This window comes from Marmota flaviventris, chromosome 12 (assembly GCF_047511675.1).
Source record: "Marmota flaviventris isolate mMarFla1 chromosome 12, mMarFla1.hap1, whole genome shotgun sequence".
NCBI classification, from domain to species: domain Eukaryota; kingdom Metazoa; phylum Chordata; class Mammalia; order Rodentia; family Sciuridae; genus Marmota; species Marmota flaviventris.
The window spans coordinates 29,129,306-29,146,173 of record NC_092509.1 but is presented as its reverse complement, the minus strand read 5'-3'; the positions used below and the strand labels follow the sequence as shown (position 1 = coordinate 29,146,173).

General features: G+C 35.4%; 1 protein-coding gene across 1 annotated transcript in view; it reads left to right on the top strand.

Annotated features, from left to right (window-relative positions):
• The first annotated feature begins 8,983 nt into the window (after positions 1 to 8,983).
• The window catches only part of Myo3a (myosin IIIA), a 199,550-nt gene continuing 191,665 nt past the window's right edge, over positions 8,984 to 16,868 (top strand). Inside the window, exons 1-2 of the mRNA XM_027953097.2 lie at positions 8,984 to 9,151; positions 12,316 to 12,450. Of these exons, the coding sequence (XP_027808898.2) occupies positions 8,984 to 9,151; positions 12,316 to 12,450 (303 nt within the window). The remainder of the gene's footprint in view (positions 9,152 to 12,315; positions 12,451 to 16,868) is intronic.

The following is a 16,868-nucleotide window of genomic DNA, read 5'->3' as shown; positions in this document are numbered from 1 at the left end:
TAAAAATAACAAAGTTCATGTCCCCATGTAGGTTACATTCTAATGGAAGAATACGAAAGTAAGTGGAGAAGTCTAACTGTGAAGGTTGGTCAGAAAAGGATTTCCTAAGAAAGTCATATTTGAGCTGAAAATTGAGGGATGAATGGAATCGAAGAAAAAGACTAGTTGAGGCCAAACCATTATTAAGGACAGGAATGAACTCAGTATATTTCATGGACATTGGTTTGTGCTTTTTTAGGTGAGAAGACTTAGGAATTTATTACTGCTTCCATTCTTTTTCAATTAATAATGAAGTGAGGGCATCCCCTGCGAAGTTTTGTGGGAGGAGGTAGACCATAAAGAGGGAACAATTTGAGAAGAGAAAATTTGAGGACAGATATTGTGAAGTAATGACTTCAGTGAAAAGGGAACATACAACCAGGGCAGTGAAGTAAGATCGCTAGGCAGTGTTGAGGGTGTCCATGTAGTCAACAGGGTTGTGTGAGTTGTTTTCATCTACAGGTCCAGGCGTGAAGAAGATACAGGGTTTGCCCTGAAGTGTTTTCTATAATGTTTTTTATTAGTGAACTATAGTTATACATAATAATGGGGTTCATTTTGACATAATCATACATACATGGAATTTAATTGACTCCATTTCAGACTCTTTTCATTCTTTCCTCCCTCCCTCCTTTTCCCTTCCTCTACTATTCTGGTCTTCCTTCTATTTATCTATTGTTTTTGTAATTGATGCTTTAAAGGTATATAGAAGGGTAAAATTCAGTGTGACACACACACACACACACACACACACCCCATAACAACATAATTTGATCAATTTCCATTACTCTTTGCTCCCCCTCTAAATCCTTCTACTGATCTTCCTCTATTTTCATATGATACTCCCCATTTTATTATTATTATTAATTTTTGCTGTATTTTGCTCTAGGTTATACAAATGAGAAAAAAAGTGACACTTGACTGAGTCTGACTTATTTCACTTAGCATGAAGTTATTTAGTTCTACCATATATCTGAAAATTCTATTCATTTTTTTTTTATGGCTGAATAAACCTCCATTGTGTTCGTACACCACATTTTCTTTATCAGTTCATCTGTTGACAGGCATCTGGACCATTTTCATAACTTGGCTATTGTGAATCACATAGCTATAAACATTGATGTGCCTGTGTTACTATAGTATGCTGATTTTAGTTATTTTGGGTAAATACCAAGAAGTTGGATACTGGGATGGTGGTTCTATTCTTAGTCTTTTAAGGAATCTCCATACCGCTTTTCAAACCGGTTATACTAAATTGCAGTCTCACCAACAATGTATGAATGTATCTTTTTTTCCATATTCTCAGCAGCATTTATTATTATTTGTAGTGATGACTGCCATGCTAACTGGAGTGAGATGAAATCTCAGTGTAGTTTTGATTTGCATGTTCCTGAATGCTATGGATGTGGAACATTTTTTAAAAATCTATCTGTTGGCCTTTTGTATTTCTTCCTTTGATAAATGTCTGTTTAGTTCTTTTGCCTATATATTGATTAGTTTTTTTGTATTAAGTTTTTTAAGTTCTTTCCATATTCTGGATGAGTCCTCTGTCAGAAGAGTAGCTGGCAAAGAGTGTCTCCCATTACAAAGGTTCTCTATTCCTTTGCTGTGCCATCCCATTTATTGATTCTTAGTTTTTTGTTTCTTGAGATTTAGGAGTTCTGTTAAGGATATCAGTGCCCATGCCCATATGTTGGAGTGTTGAGCTTGTGTTTTCTTCTAGCAGGTGCAAAGTTCTGGTCTAATTCCTAGGTTCTTGACCCACTTTGAGTAGATTTTTGTGAAGGGTAAAATATAGGGATCTGGTTTTATTCTTCTACAAATGGGCATCCAGTTTTCCTAGCACCATTTATTAGAAAAGCTATCTTTTCTCCAACATGTTTTTGGTACCTTCATTGAGTATCAGATGACATCACTGTGTGGGTTTGTCTCTTTGTCTTCTATTCTATTCCATTGGTTTTCATGTTTATTTTGATGCCAATACCATGGTGTTTCTTTTACTATAGCTCTGCAGTATAATTTTGAGATTAGGTATTGTGATACCTCCAGCATTGCTTTTTCCTCAGAATTGCTTTGGCTGTTCTGGATCTTTTGTCCTTCCATGTGAATTTTAAGACTGTTTTTTCCTAATTCTTTGAAGTATGTCATTGGTATTTTGATGGGGGTTGCATTTAATCTGCATGCTTTTGGTAGTATGGCTAGTTTGACAATATTAATTCTGCTTATCCAAGAACATGGGAGGTTTTCCCATTACCTAAGTTCATCTCCTATTTTTTTGTCAATGTTGTATAATTTCTATTGTAGAGATATTTCACCTCCTTGGTTAGATTAATTCCCAAGGTTGTTTTGTTTTGGGGGGGGGGTGTGTTATGGTGTTATGGTGAATGAGATGGTTTTCCTGATTTCTTTCTCTGATGAATCACTGTTAGTATATAGGAAAACTATTAATTTATGAGTGCTGATTTTGTATCCTGCTACTTTTCTGAATTAATTTATCAACTCTAGAAGTCTTCTGGTGGAGTTTTTTTTTTTGGGGGGGGGGTCTTTTAGATATAGGATTATGTCATCAGCAAGCAGAGATAGTTTGTCTTCTTCTTTTCCTGTTTGTATCCCTTTAAATTTTCTTCTCTTGTCTAATTGCTCTGACTAGAGTTTGAAGAACTATACTGAATGCGAATGGTGAGAGTGGACATCCTTGTCTTGTTCCTGAAAAATATTTTCCATTTTTCCCCATTCAGGATTCTGTTGGCCCTGGATTTGTCATTTATAGCCTTTATAACATTGAGGCAAGTTCCTTTTACCCTTAGTTTCTCCAGTATTTTTAACATGAATGGGTGCTAGATTTTGTCGAAGGCTTTTTCTGCATCTCTTGAGATAATCATGTGATTCTTATCCTTAATTCTATTTAAGTGGTGAATTGCACTGACAGATTTGCATATGTTGAACCAGCCTTGCAAGTGGTATGATACCCACTTGATCACACTGTACTTTCTTCTTATTGTGTTTTTGAATGGCATTTTCAATATTTTATTAAGCATTTTTGCATCTGTGTTCATCTGGGATGTTGGTCTTAATTGTATTTTTATTTAATGTGCCTTTGGTTTTGATATCAGGGTGATATTAGTTTCATAGGATGAATTTGGGAGTGTTCTCTTTCTTTTTGCTTCATGGAATAATTTGAGACAACAGTGTTACCTCTTCTTTAAAGGTCTGGTAGAACTCAGTTGAGAATATGTCTGGTCTTGGGTTTTTCTTTGTTGAAAATTGCTGTTTCAGTTTTATTACTTAATGGTTTATTTAAGTCTGTGGTCCAATTGGGGTATTTTTCTAGAAATGTGTCAGTGTCTTCTAGATTTTTCCAGTTTATTGGAGTATATTTTTTCAAAATTGTAATGATTTTCAGGATTTCAGAATTGTCTGTTGATTTGGTTAGTTTGGCTAACCGTTTATCAATCTTGTTTATCTTTTCAAAGAATAAACTCTTTATTGTCTGGTTCCTTTGTATTGTTTTTTTTAATTCTCAGTTTCATGAATTTCATCTTGGATCTTAATTTTTTCCTGTCTTCCTCTGATTTTGTAATTAATTTTTCCTTTCTAAGCCTTAAGGTATAAAATTAGATTATTATCTTGGATTTTTTAAAATATGAGCACTAAATACTATAAATTTTTCTATTAGAACTGCTTTTATACTGTCTCACATATTTTGATATATCTCTGTTTTCATTTGTTCCTCAGAATTTTTTAATCCCCCTTTATTTCTTCTATGATGTATGTCTCATTCAAAAATGTATTATTTAATCTCCAGGTGTTAAAGTGGTTTCTGGTTTTTATTTTGTTTTTGGTTTTTTATTTCATTCTATTATAATCTGATACAATGAAAGCAATACATTCCATTTTTTTTGTCTGCTAAGAATAGCTTTGTGTCCTAAAATATGGTCTATTTTAGAAAAGGTCTCATGTGCTATTGAGAAGAAAGTGAATCTGTTAGGTCAATTGGATTAATAGTATTTTTTTTTCCTGAAAAGTCTTAGTTATGTTTGGATGTCCTATTGATTGGTGAGAAAAGCATGTTGAAATCACCCAGAATTATTGCATGTAGGTGTATTTGAATCTTTATATTGAGTAGAGTTTGTATTATGTACAGAGCTGCACCAAAATTTGAAGCATAAATATTTGTAATTTTCATATCTTGTTGTTGGATGATTCCCTTAACCAGTATGCAATAACTTTTTTATCTCTTCCAGTTAATTTTGACTTAAAATCTACTTTGTCAGATATAAAAGTAACTTCCCATGCTTAATTTCATTCTTCATTTGCATGGTATATCTTTTTCCATCCTTTCATCTTCAGCCTATGGGTGTCTTTACCTATAAGGTAAGTCTCTTGTAAACAATATGACTGGGCCTTGGTTTTTAATCCATTTTGCCAACCTATGTCATTGGATTGAAAAGTTTAGATCCTTTGCATTCATTGTTTTTATAGGGAGGTTTTTGTTTTCTGTCATTTGATTTATTTCTAATGCTAAATTCAGACTTGATTCTCCTTTAATTAACTATTTTTTTCTAGTGAGACTCATCCATACGCTGGTTCTGATATTTATTTTTAATTTCCTCTACATGAAACATTTTGTTGAGTTTATTTTGTAATATTGGCTTAGTCGTTATGAATTCTTTTAGCTTCTGCTTATCATAGAAAGTTTTTAAAATTTTATCTTCAATTCTGAAGGATAGTTTTGCTGGATAAAGCAATCTTGATTGGTGCCTGTTACCTTTTGGAGTTTGGTAATGTTACTCCAGGCCCTCCTGGCTTTTAGGATATGGATGGAGAAATCAGTAGAAATTCTAATTGGCTTACATCTAAATGTGACTTGCTGTTTTTTTTGTAGCTTTTAAAATTCTATCTTTCTTCTGTATATTGTACTATTGTGCATTTTTTAAAAAAATTATATTTCTTGGATTTTTTTTAATCTTGCCTATTTGAGGCTCTAAATGTCTTTTGTATTTGAATTTCCATCTCATTCCTAGTGTTTGGAAATTTTTCTGATATTATTTCATTGAAAAGTTTGTTCATTCCTTTAATTTGTATTTTGGTACTTTTCTCTACTTCAGTGATTCTTAGATTTGGTTTCTTAATATTATCCCAGATTTCTTGAATAATCTGGTCATTGACCCTTATCATCTTTTCTTTATTGTTGACTTCATTTTCAAGATTATGCACTTTGTCTCTGAGACCTAAGAATCTGTATCTTCTTTGTCATCTAATCTATTGGTGATGCTTTCAACTGAATTTTTAATTTGATTTATTGAGTCTTTTATTTCCAGGATTTCTGTTTTATTATTTTTTTTAGAATTTCTTTCCCTGTCCCAGGATGCAGTCTTGTGTGCCCTCCTGTAGAAAACACTTGTTTGTTTGTTTGACTGAATTAATCACTTTATTTCCCACAAACTGAAAACTTTGTGTTTCTAGCACTTTCAAATCTGATGTGGGTTCCCCAGTGTATATTTCAGAGCATGTGGGGTGTGATGGTCTGAGGCAGAGGTATTACAGCCTCTTTGATGTGGTTCTAGGTGGCCCTATGAGAGAGTATAAAGTTGGTGATTACTTCAGAGTGCACACTTTGCAGGTCAATGGCTTGTGTCTGGGAACACTGGCTGGTGTCTGTAGAGTGCTCCTATGTAAGTAATTTGTGGAGTTTATTGCTGTTGTGTATGCACAAAGTTGTCCATTGACTGCTTGGGGTTGTCCTCAACCTTGGGGTTGTGGGTCCATGTGTCTGAATGAGAATTGACACTCTGGGACTCGAAGCTCTGTACCCTCCTACAGGATACTGGGGCACAGGAGCTACTTACCGGGCTGCTATGGTTTCCTTACCAGCTGGTGCTTGTTTGTCAGCCCAGAGGCCTAAGTCTGTATGCTTAGGGGTGTTGGATCTGCTGGCTGTTTATATTAGGTGTGGGGGTGTAGGGTGCAGGGCTTAGGGTTGTCACTGTCTGCTGTGGGATGCTGAATACCTTCTGCCTTCCCCAGGAGCTTTTATATATAGCAGCGTAGAGCTTGGTGGCTGCCTGCAACTATGGGGCCTGTAAATGTAGGCTCTCTATGGGTGGCCTGTGGCAGACGCCTCCACCCAGGCTGATGTAGATCACCTGGGTACTGTTTCATGACTGGAGTCCAGTGTCAGTTGGCCCACCTTTCTCTGAGCTCCTATGACTGATGGCTGGCAATTGTGAATCGATGGGTGCCAGCTCTCCTCTGCTGGAGCTTCTTTGTAGCACTTGGTGGCTGTCTGCAGCTGTGGGACCTGTAGGTTCAGGCTCTCTGTAGGTGGTCTGTGGCACAGAAGCCCCCTTCCTGTCTGCTGCAGATCACCAGGGTTCTACTTGTCCCAGTGACATGGGTAGGGTCTTCATCTTTGATGCTGGGGAGGTTGTTGGGAGCACTGGATTGGGGTTAGTACTCCCAGGAGTGATTAGATCTTGGGAAGTTCCTCCCCATTTCCCTTGTCCCAGGTGAGGGGGAGGTTCCGCAATCTTCAGCTAGTCTTAATCCCTCAACAGGCTCCTTCTAGACAGTTTATGAAGACCACCCATTTCAGAGGTATTCCCTCTGGTTTTATCTGTTACTATGTAGAGGTGGGGAGAAGCTGTATTGATCTAATTTCTTCTAGGGATGCTGGCTAACCGTGGCCTCTACAAAATGGCTGCCTGCCCGGCGCAGCTTCCAGCCTACAATTTGGGCTAAACTCATGATCTTCACTGTCTTTGTTGCTTCTTTCCTGTTTTAACTTGTTCCACTTTTCTTCTACTGCTAAGGAAGTAAGCTCATGGGCTTTTTCCTCTCCCTCTTTCTTTCTTTGTTACCTTTCTCCCTGACCCCACCCTGGTCAGCATTCAGAGTCAAGGCCTTCTGTCTTATTCTCTGCTTTGGTAACCAAATTCCAGATCCCTCCCCAAGTCTCAGGCAGCCCAGTGTTTAGTGTTCTCTGTCACCCACCTCTCTGGGCAGCTGTTGGTTCTCTGCTTTTTTCCTCTTGGCTGTGGAGGAGTAGAGAGTTGTGGCCTAGATCTGTTCTGCCATCTTTGTGCCAGCGTTGTTGTTTTTTTCCCCCCTATGAGATGGTCGTAGAGAAAGAAAGGAGTGTTGAGGGCAATTCTACTAATAGAAGCCATAGGGTCTATTCTGGGAAAGGAGAAAATGAGGAGGGAGTAAAGACTGAAGAGGGTTGGTGACCCTAAAGAAAATGGTGAATGGATGGACAAGTGAAGAGCATTATAGATTATTAGTACATATCTAGGAGTAGATATATTTCAGTGTATATGAAATTAATACAAAGACAACCGTGATCAAATTTCTAACATTGAAAGATTATGTTTGTTTTTGTGTAGGTAATTGAGAAAATGTGAGGGCTACCAAAAATACTAAGAGAACTTTCCTTTTTTTTTTTTTAAGCCTACCCCCTTTCCTGTAATTTTATAGAAATAGTTGAGTGTAATATAGAAAGAATGTGGAAGGTTAAAAACTTTACTTGGAAGTCAAGAAACCTGGGATCTTAGGTTATCTGTAAAATCTCTTTTACGAAATCACTTAACCTTATTGATTATTTCCTTAATTCATTTGACTAATTATTTTAGCACTTACCAGGTGAGGTATACCTCACATACAGTGAGGTATCAGATATCCTTTTTGCAAATAATATCTGATATCCTAAATGATACATGATGTCATTTATATATTTGTACATTTTAAATATAGTGTATTATATTTATATTTATGATGTATAAATACAGTAATGATATCAGATGTTGATATTATTGAGAATGATGTTGATAAATGACCTCACTGACCATGTTATTTTAATCAATTAGTTAGTTAATTAAAAATCATTTTAGCCGTCTGCCAGGTGCTAGGCACATGCAGTGAAATCAGATAGCAGTACAGTGTGCTACTGGATTGCAGAGGTAGGGCATGAAACTCAAACAGATGGAGAGTGGTCACATTTGGAGGAAATGGTATCTAAGCTAAAACCTTAAAGATAACTAAATGTTAGAATTTAGCAAAGAAGCCACAGGCAGAGGTGGGAGGGGATGGTTATATTAAGACCCTAAAGCAAGAAGGAGAGGACCTGATGGATCCAGAGCAGCTGGATCATAATGTATGAGAGATGAGGCATCAGGAGATGAGGCTAGAAAATTAAGCAGTGGTTATATTGTAAGGGACCTGGTAGGCTATGTTAATAAATTTTCATCCTAAAAGCAGTAAGAGGACCCATTATTAGGTTTTACATAGAAAAGTGACATAAACTATTATCATTTATAATGTATAGGATTTTCCCAATGGATTAGACAAAGGGGAACGAAGGGAAGGGAGGGAAGAGGGGAATAGGAATTAATTGGCCATAACTTTCCTAGCCTTGTATTGGAATAGACGACCAGGGTAACTTTGCATCATGTATAACCACCAGAACGGGATCCTAAATAGAATAAGTTATACTCTATGTATGTACAATTTGCCAAAATACATTCTGCTGTCATTATAACTACAAAGAAAAAATTAAAAATAATAATAATAAGGATTTGCATAAATGAGGAAATTGAACTTTATAATCTGTAAAGTTATTTATAAAGTTCTTTGATTCATTATAATATCTGAATATAAAGAAGTAAATCAGAATACTCTAAATATGTCTCTTTAATATGAAAAGAATTAATAGCAGTTAATATAAAGCCATATTACATTTAAGAATAAAGGTCTGCTTGCAAAGCATTAATAAGCTCATATTAAGAAATTAAATTTTTCTTTGTGAAGAACATTTGGTTACTCTTGTATATTTTTTTATCATATCAGTGAAATTATTAATTTCCCAAGAGCTTATGTGCCGCTTAATATCTCTAGTCACAAGCAGGTAAAACTGTACTTTTTCTCTCCAGTGATTTAAGCCTTAGAGATGTTTCCATTAATTGGAAAAACAATCATCTTTGATAACTTTCCTGATCCTTCTGATACATGGGAAATCACTGAAACTATTGGCAAAGGAACATATGGGAAAGTTTTTAAAGTACTGAATAAGAAAAATGGCCAAAAAGCAGCAGTCAAAATTCTGGATCCAATTCATGTAAGTAAATTTTGGCTTTTCCCCCTAATTAACTTTAATCTTATCTGTTTTAAACATTTAAAAAGTCTGCCAGTAGCTATTCATCACAATGTCATCCTAAAACAGATTACATTTTTAAAAAGTATGAAAAAGCCTACTTGTTTGATTTTCCTGATTTATGTACTTCACCTATATAATAAGGCACAATAAGTACTTGGTAAAGAACAATTGCATAAGCAAGTAAATGCCCATGCTCAACAGCTCAGCAGTTGGTTTAGTATCATTTTAGATTTCAAAATCTTGTAAAAAAAAATGTGTCTAAAAGTAACCCTAAAATATCATTTTAACCAGAGCTTCCTTTCTTCCTGCATTCAATTAGGCTTCAGACAGAATTTCTTGTAAACCAAATCGAAGACAATTTTTTTTTAATATTTATTTTTTAGGTGTAGATTGACACAGCACAATGCCTTTATTTTTATGTGGTGCTGAGGATTGAACCTGGGTCCACGCCCTTATTAGGCGAGTGCTCTATTGCTGAGCCACAATCCCAGCCCCCAATTTTTTTTAAAATGACATTTCTTAGAGAAGGGAAATTAATTTTTAGATCTGCTTAAATGTTTCCAGAGTAGAAATGGTGTGGGTCTATAATCAGGGTGAGGTTTCTAATTGGGAGGAATTGAATTTTCTGTTTAGTTCTCCCAGTTTGTGCTATACAATCCATTATAACTCACCACGAAGAGTCTTCCCCCATTGTTTTGGGGGCAAAACAGTTTGATAAGGGAAAAATACCAAGCCTTTTCCTCATTGTGATTAGCAATGAGGAGACTGTAGAGGTTCTGTTTTCTGGAAATGAGAGCTGGCAGTTTTGGAGTATCTTCAGGCTGCCCAGAGTTACCTAGCTGTCCCATGGCACAAGGGTGGGCCAGAAGGAGCTCAGTTATCACATGCTCCCCAAACTCCTCTTGAGAGCAACTACTTCAGTTAGGAGACACGAACACATTGTGGAAGCATGGAATGATAGAAATGATGAAAAAGTGTGCGAGGAAAGTAGCAGAGTCCTAGGTCCTTATCACAGCTCATCCACTAACTAAACTAGAACACTGCAGAAGGTCTCTGGTGCTTCATTTGTTCTTCTTAAGTGCTTTTTTTTTTTGATAGTTTATTTCTGTTAAATCCATTATAACTTCACTCTAGCATATTATTTTAAGTAGAGAAAAGGAAAAAGAAGGTCTATTTTAAAGTAATAAATTAGACACACTAGATGAACAATGTGGGAAGCACTATGCTCAGGCTTAACTGAACTGTCTTTATGTTTCTTATGTAGGTCAGTTTTACTATTAGGGAGTAAAGAGAGGCACAAGTTCTGCTGCATCAAAAGAACTCTGCCTCTTTATTTCCTCTGGCTTTTGCTATTAGGCATTGGAATTCGACAGCAAGATGTCTGGGCCATAATGAGTGTGTTTCTCTCTTTTCTTTTTGATTAGGAAGATAAGTGGCTTTTAATACATGCAGCGTTTGTGGTCATACTTTACTCAGGTATACTTACAAACCTTGTAAATCAACTTCTTTACTATTTTAATGAAATGTTAACTACTATATTTGTTCTTTTGCGGCTTTTATTCTTGTTGCAGTACCACTGTGTTTTCCTAAGAATTACTTATTTACTCTTCATTCATCATGTCACAAGTCAAATAAAAAGATTTATAATTGAGAAATCATCATCTTAAATACATTTAAATGCATTCATGTATTGTATAAAAGTTGGATTTCTTTAAAATAAGGGAGCGTTACTATTATGTATATTAAATTAGTACTTTTCTCTGCAAGGAAAGGATTGAATGAGCAGAACTGGACAGTAGTGTATTTAGAGTCCAGACCTGGATTTTACATGAACTGGCTGATGAAATTCTCGGAGCTTGACTTTCTTCCTTTACAATTAGAGCTCAAGTGTATATTTACTTCTATGATTCCATGATTCTGTGGTAAAACAACATAGACATTAAATGTCATTGTAAGAGCAATATTAGTGAGGGTTTTTCCTATTTATTACTCTGAGGTGCTTCACGAATATGCAATTTTCTAGAAACATCAGTTAAGTTGCTATAGTGCATTAGTAGCAAACTAAGCCAGGCATGGTGGCACACACCGTAATCCCAGCTGCTTGAGAGGTTGAGGCAGGACGATTGAGAGTTCAAAGCCAGCTTCAGCAATTCAGCAAGGGCCTAAGCAACTCAGTGAGATCCTGTCTCTAAACAAAATACAAAAAGGACTGGAGATGTGGCTCAGTGGTTAAGTGCCCCCTAGATTTAATCCCCAGTACCCTCTCCCACACACACACAAGCAAATTGTTCTACTTCTGGCACATGGACCATTAATTAACTTAAAATTATGTTCCATCTTTTATAATTTAACTTAATTTCACTTTTTTGGAAACAGGAATTTATTGCTTGCTTGACTGGGTCTTAAATAGCTTCTCAATATCTTATATTCCAAAGTAATAAAATAAGCTCACTTTCTATTCCTGAAAGTTTTTATTTCAAAGCAATGGCTTTATTACTGTAACCCGGTTACTGATGAAATGAAACCACAATCACCTGAACTAGTCCTCCTACTGCATTTAAAAGTAGACTTTTAGGGCTGGGGATGTGGCTCAAGCGGTAGCATGCTTGCCTGGCATGCATGCGGCCCGGGTTCGATCTTCAGCACCACGTACAAACAAAGATGTTGTGTCCGCCGAAAACTAAGAATTAAATATTCTCTCTCTCTCCTCTCTCTCTCTTTAAAAAAAAAAAAAGACTTTATAAAAGTAGCCTTTTATTGCTGGGGGATAGCTCAGTTGGTAGAGTGCTTGCCTCGCATGCACAAGGCCCTGCGTTCAGTCCCCAGCAACACACACACACACACACACACACACACACACGACTCACTATCTAAAGGTAACCTTTTATTTATTCCTGTTTAAATTCAATTAAATTAATATAATTTGAGATGCATTTGATTAGCATGAAAGTCACAATCTTTCCTCTTAATGCAAGAGAAATTTCAATAGATAGTACTAAGCACAATTCAAACTATTATGATTTTGCTTTAACAAAATTAAATTCTATATCTGATATTTGAATGTGTTTCTTTGACATTATTCATATTTTTCTCACCGCTTTCTTCTTATGATATTTTGAAACTAGGATATTGATGAAGAGATTGAAGCAGAGTATAATATTTTAAAAGCGCTTTCTGACCATCCTAATGTGGTCAAATTCTATGGGATTTATTTTAAGAAGGATAAAATAAATGGAGATAAGCTATGGCTGGTTCTTGAGGTAAGTGTTTTAGCATTACTTCTGTGGGTGGAAATTTGAGGTGCGGTCTTGGAATGATTTTATGTACACACAACATTGACACCATCAAATGCTTCAAATGCTTCTTTGTGTGTTCCTGTCTGATCATGTCCCTAGTTGAATGCTGTTGCCAGTTTTGGCCTTGTTATCTTAAGATACACGTCATGAAGTCATGAAATTAAACATCTACAAAGATGATTAAAGATTAAAAGGAAATGAGTCCCCAATAAAATGTTGAGGAAATTGATGTTATTCTTTTCCTGCAGTTAAAAGGGATTTTGTTATAATATATATTGATTCGTCTACATTTTGTTCAGTTAACGTGGCTGAATCTGTACCAGGTGGTTGGGTGTAAGAGAAAGTTAATGTTAAGTGAGACTTCATTTGTCAAAAACAGCTGCAATTTTCTTTTTCTGTCTTTATTGACTGCTAATGGCTTAAACTTCAGTACCAGGTATTTACATTTATGGGGAAGTAAACTTACTAATAATGGTGTTAACACTGAATAAGCCTTCCAAAATATAACAGTATTTTCAATAGCCTTGTTGCCATCCAAATCTTTATATTGTATTATTTTACAAAATTTAAAAATTTTTAGCTAACCATTTATGCTCTTTAAAATATGGCAATTTGTTTATGATTTCAAAATAATTTTATATTTCTGTAGTTTAAGGTAGCATATTTTTAGTGAAATCACACATGAAACAAAGATAAATTTATTCATCTAAATTTATTTATTCAAGTAAAAGAACACAAATTATGAACTTAAACCATTTAGCCTTACATTAGTGGAGAATTTTAAAGGTTTTATGTCTTGTTTGTATTTGTATATTTGAGATATAATGCTGTGTAAATCCTTAGTGTAGTCTTGAGAAAATTTTGTGTATCCTATCAAAGCATTTTCAATAATGCATTTTTAATTTTTGTACATGTAGAATAATGGACAGATTAGCATTTAAACAGAGACTCTGGCTAATATAGGCCTAATTGGCAAGGAAACAAGGTATGAATCTTGGCCCAGAGCTTAGAAATATTGAATGAGACCAGTCATCATCTTTTAACCTATCAAATTCCTCTTTAGTTACATTGGCATTTCTCAATGTTAGCATTTGGAATTAGGTGAGAGTTGGAGACTCCTAGTAATAGTTGAATATTGTTTTGAGAGAGCAGAAAAGACTGATTAAAATGGTTTGGGAACATTTGGTGCAAGTAAAGTGGCATCCTGGTACAGCGAATCAGTAAAGTTGTAACACAGGGACTTGGAGCTTTGCCCTTATGTTTTATTATCAGATGGAGATATCCCTACATGGCTTAAGAAAAAATAATAGATGAAGTTTAATAAGATGATATTTTAGAAATCTGATCTAGCTGAACTTAGGAAATGGGGGTGAAGGCATAAAGCAAGCAAGAAGTTGGCAAACTCTCTAGATAAGACTATTACTCTGCATATGTAAATTAGAGTAATTACATGTACACATAAGTGGCTAGATGTACAATTACCTGATTTATAAACATGAATGGTGCAGGTGCTGTGTTAGAGGCACTTTCAGAAAATTGGCTTGTGGCATCAATAGTTTGTGCTACAAAATGACTGCTAATTATACCTCTTATCATAATAAAGCCCCAATACATTATTTTGCATGAGTATATCCAAAAAGTGGTCACAGAGGGGTTGGTGTTACCCAGAGGATCATGCTAACAACACTGGGCTTCAAATGTGAGTCTGCATATGTAATCCAGTGGAGGGGTGTATCAGAGCAGTGAGTGACAGCCCTCATTATAAACCTGGCATGTGCTGAAAGCTGTACCCGCCTACGCAAACTCCTGCACAGGGACTTTTCACCAGGAAAAACCATTTCACTTATATTTCAAACCAGAATTGAAATCTTAAGAATAATGTCGCCCCAAACCTTGCCAGGCAGTCTATTTTTAGTTGTGATTTTTGATTTTTTAAAAACTTTTTGATACAATTTTTCTCTTTCCTGTCTTTTTTTTCTTTATTTTGTTATCCTATAAATATTTGAGCATGACAGCATACAATATTTGGTTTAGGAGTTATTCCCTTCTTAGTTCTCTGTATGTTCATTTTTAGGCTAAATATTGTCCAGGTTTAGATGAATTTCTGGTCCTCCATCTATACATTTGAATGAAATCACCTGTAAGAGAAGGGGTAGAAAGGGTGTTGTTTTTTTTTTTCTTTGTTTGCTCATTTGCTTTTTTACAGAACTTCTGTGGGAATTTTTATTGTTATAATATTCAAGATTTTTCTAATGATAGAGGCATAGAGCAAGAACCAGTGTTTTATGTTTCTTTTTATTTAGACCTCATTTTGCGATTTCTTACATCCTTTCTGCCTATTGCCATCCTATTGACTGACCTATTTAGTAAAGTACCACTTTTTACCTGGTACATCCTTTAATTCCTAGTGTCTACTCTTGAGGGTCTGTATGAAGAAAGGGGTTTGTGCATATGCTTATCATCTGAACCAGGAGACCAAAAACAAACAAACAAACAAACAAAAAACAGCCCAAATTGAGTTAAGTTACTCTTATATTAATCCTTTGCTACATATGAATACAAAGGGAAGAACAGGTTTAACTGTAATTTCCCCCTTCTTGGTTGACTGAACAACTACATTTTAACTATTTAAGGAAATCTAGACTTCTCTCTCAGCAGCTATTTGACTAGGCTGCCTTCTACCAGAATTCAGAGCTGGGACATCTTTCTGTTAAAAGACCCTTTCCCTCATAACCAATCCTAGCTGTAATTGCTCCTTTCACGGTGGTGATACAGAATGCATTCTATTATTCATCTGAATTGGCCCTGATTTGTTCGTTTTTAATAGTGACATTGCTTTCTCTCATTGCTTCTCAATTATAGCAATTTTTCTCTTTGAAATTATATCCCTTTCAGAAGATCAAATACTGGCAATTACAGGTGGTATCTGAAAGCACAAAAATTCAGTAAATAAGCAGAAAGCCTCTCAACCACACATTTTAGGACACCGAAGTGGTTTTCATAGGCATAAATACTACTTTCATATGTCACGTGTTATTGATTTTTCTGTTTTTTATCCTTCCATCTAGTATGTAATAGAAGGCTTGTCATGAGGAAAGGAAACAGGATGATAGAAAGATGTTTGGAATGAGTGAGTGGTTTCTGTTTGTTCAGCTGTTAACTCTTTAATGTTATGTACACAGAAGGGACACAAAGCTATTGACATTTGTGTATGTGTGAAGGGTCGGGGAAGCAGGCAGGAGTGGGAAGCCAGGCTTTTGCTTCCTCTGATTGTACAACATCGTTCCTTCCTGCCTTTGGCAGTTCACAAGTGCAGTGGGGTAGCAGACTGACAGTGTGATTCCTTTCATGTTCTTAGGGCTGGAACAGCCATTCCCAGTTCTCACATAAAAGGCTATTATTTGCTGTGCTCGCAACAGAATAGACAGCCAATTAACTAGAGTCATTTCATTTTAGGTTTCGTTTAAAGGAAAATATAAGAAAAAGGTCTAAATGTGATTTTTTATACTCTTTAACCTAGGATATAATATGTGTGTGTGTTTGTGTGTGTGTGTGTATGGGTGTATTTATGTATGTATATAAACTCTTCTATGTCCTTCTGCTGTAGCAGTACTTCAGTGCTTGCAAAAGAATATGCTTCTCTGAATACAGTTTGTAGTATAACTACAAGGGAAAAAGATGTGGGATGACCAGAGAAATCTTGCTATTTAATAAATGAATAGGTTTTTATTGTACACATTAAAATATTTCTTATAAGTTATTTTCTCTTTACCATAGATATCTTGTTGTTAATATTACAAATGTATGATGGTAACTTTAAAACCATTTTAGGGTAGGAAACTTTCCTATATTTTGACTTATTGGTTACATGGTTATATACACTTACAAAAATATTTCCAGTTGCATATCATGTCTGATGTCAATAGTAATTATAAAATACAGCTTCTGGTTTACAGAGCAGAAGAGTAATGTGAAATTTTTAAACATTGCGAAATTGTACATTAGAAAGTGTCTGGTAGGTGGTGGTGCTAGCTTTCATGAATATTTCATGAGAATTTTATTGGAATCTAGAATTATGTACATTGGTGTATTTTATTGAAATTAAATCAAATATGCTACACTTTGAAGAGGTACCTTCCATACCATATGAAAAGATGACCTTTATTTTGAATGTGTGGGTGTGTTTGTGTGTGTGTGCATAAATAAGCTCACAGAACTTAAGTTCAGTCATTTATTTTTTCCATAAACAGTAATCCCTTACTTTGAGCAAGTCATTTTGGTACATTATAGATGCTCAATAGGGGACAAGATGAGTTCTGTCATCAGTCTAGTAGTTGGGAAAGAATTGAAAAATTAAAAAAAATTAAATTATTATGTATTTG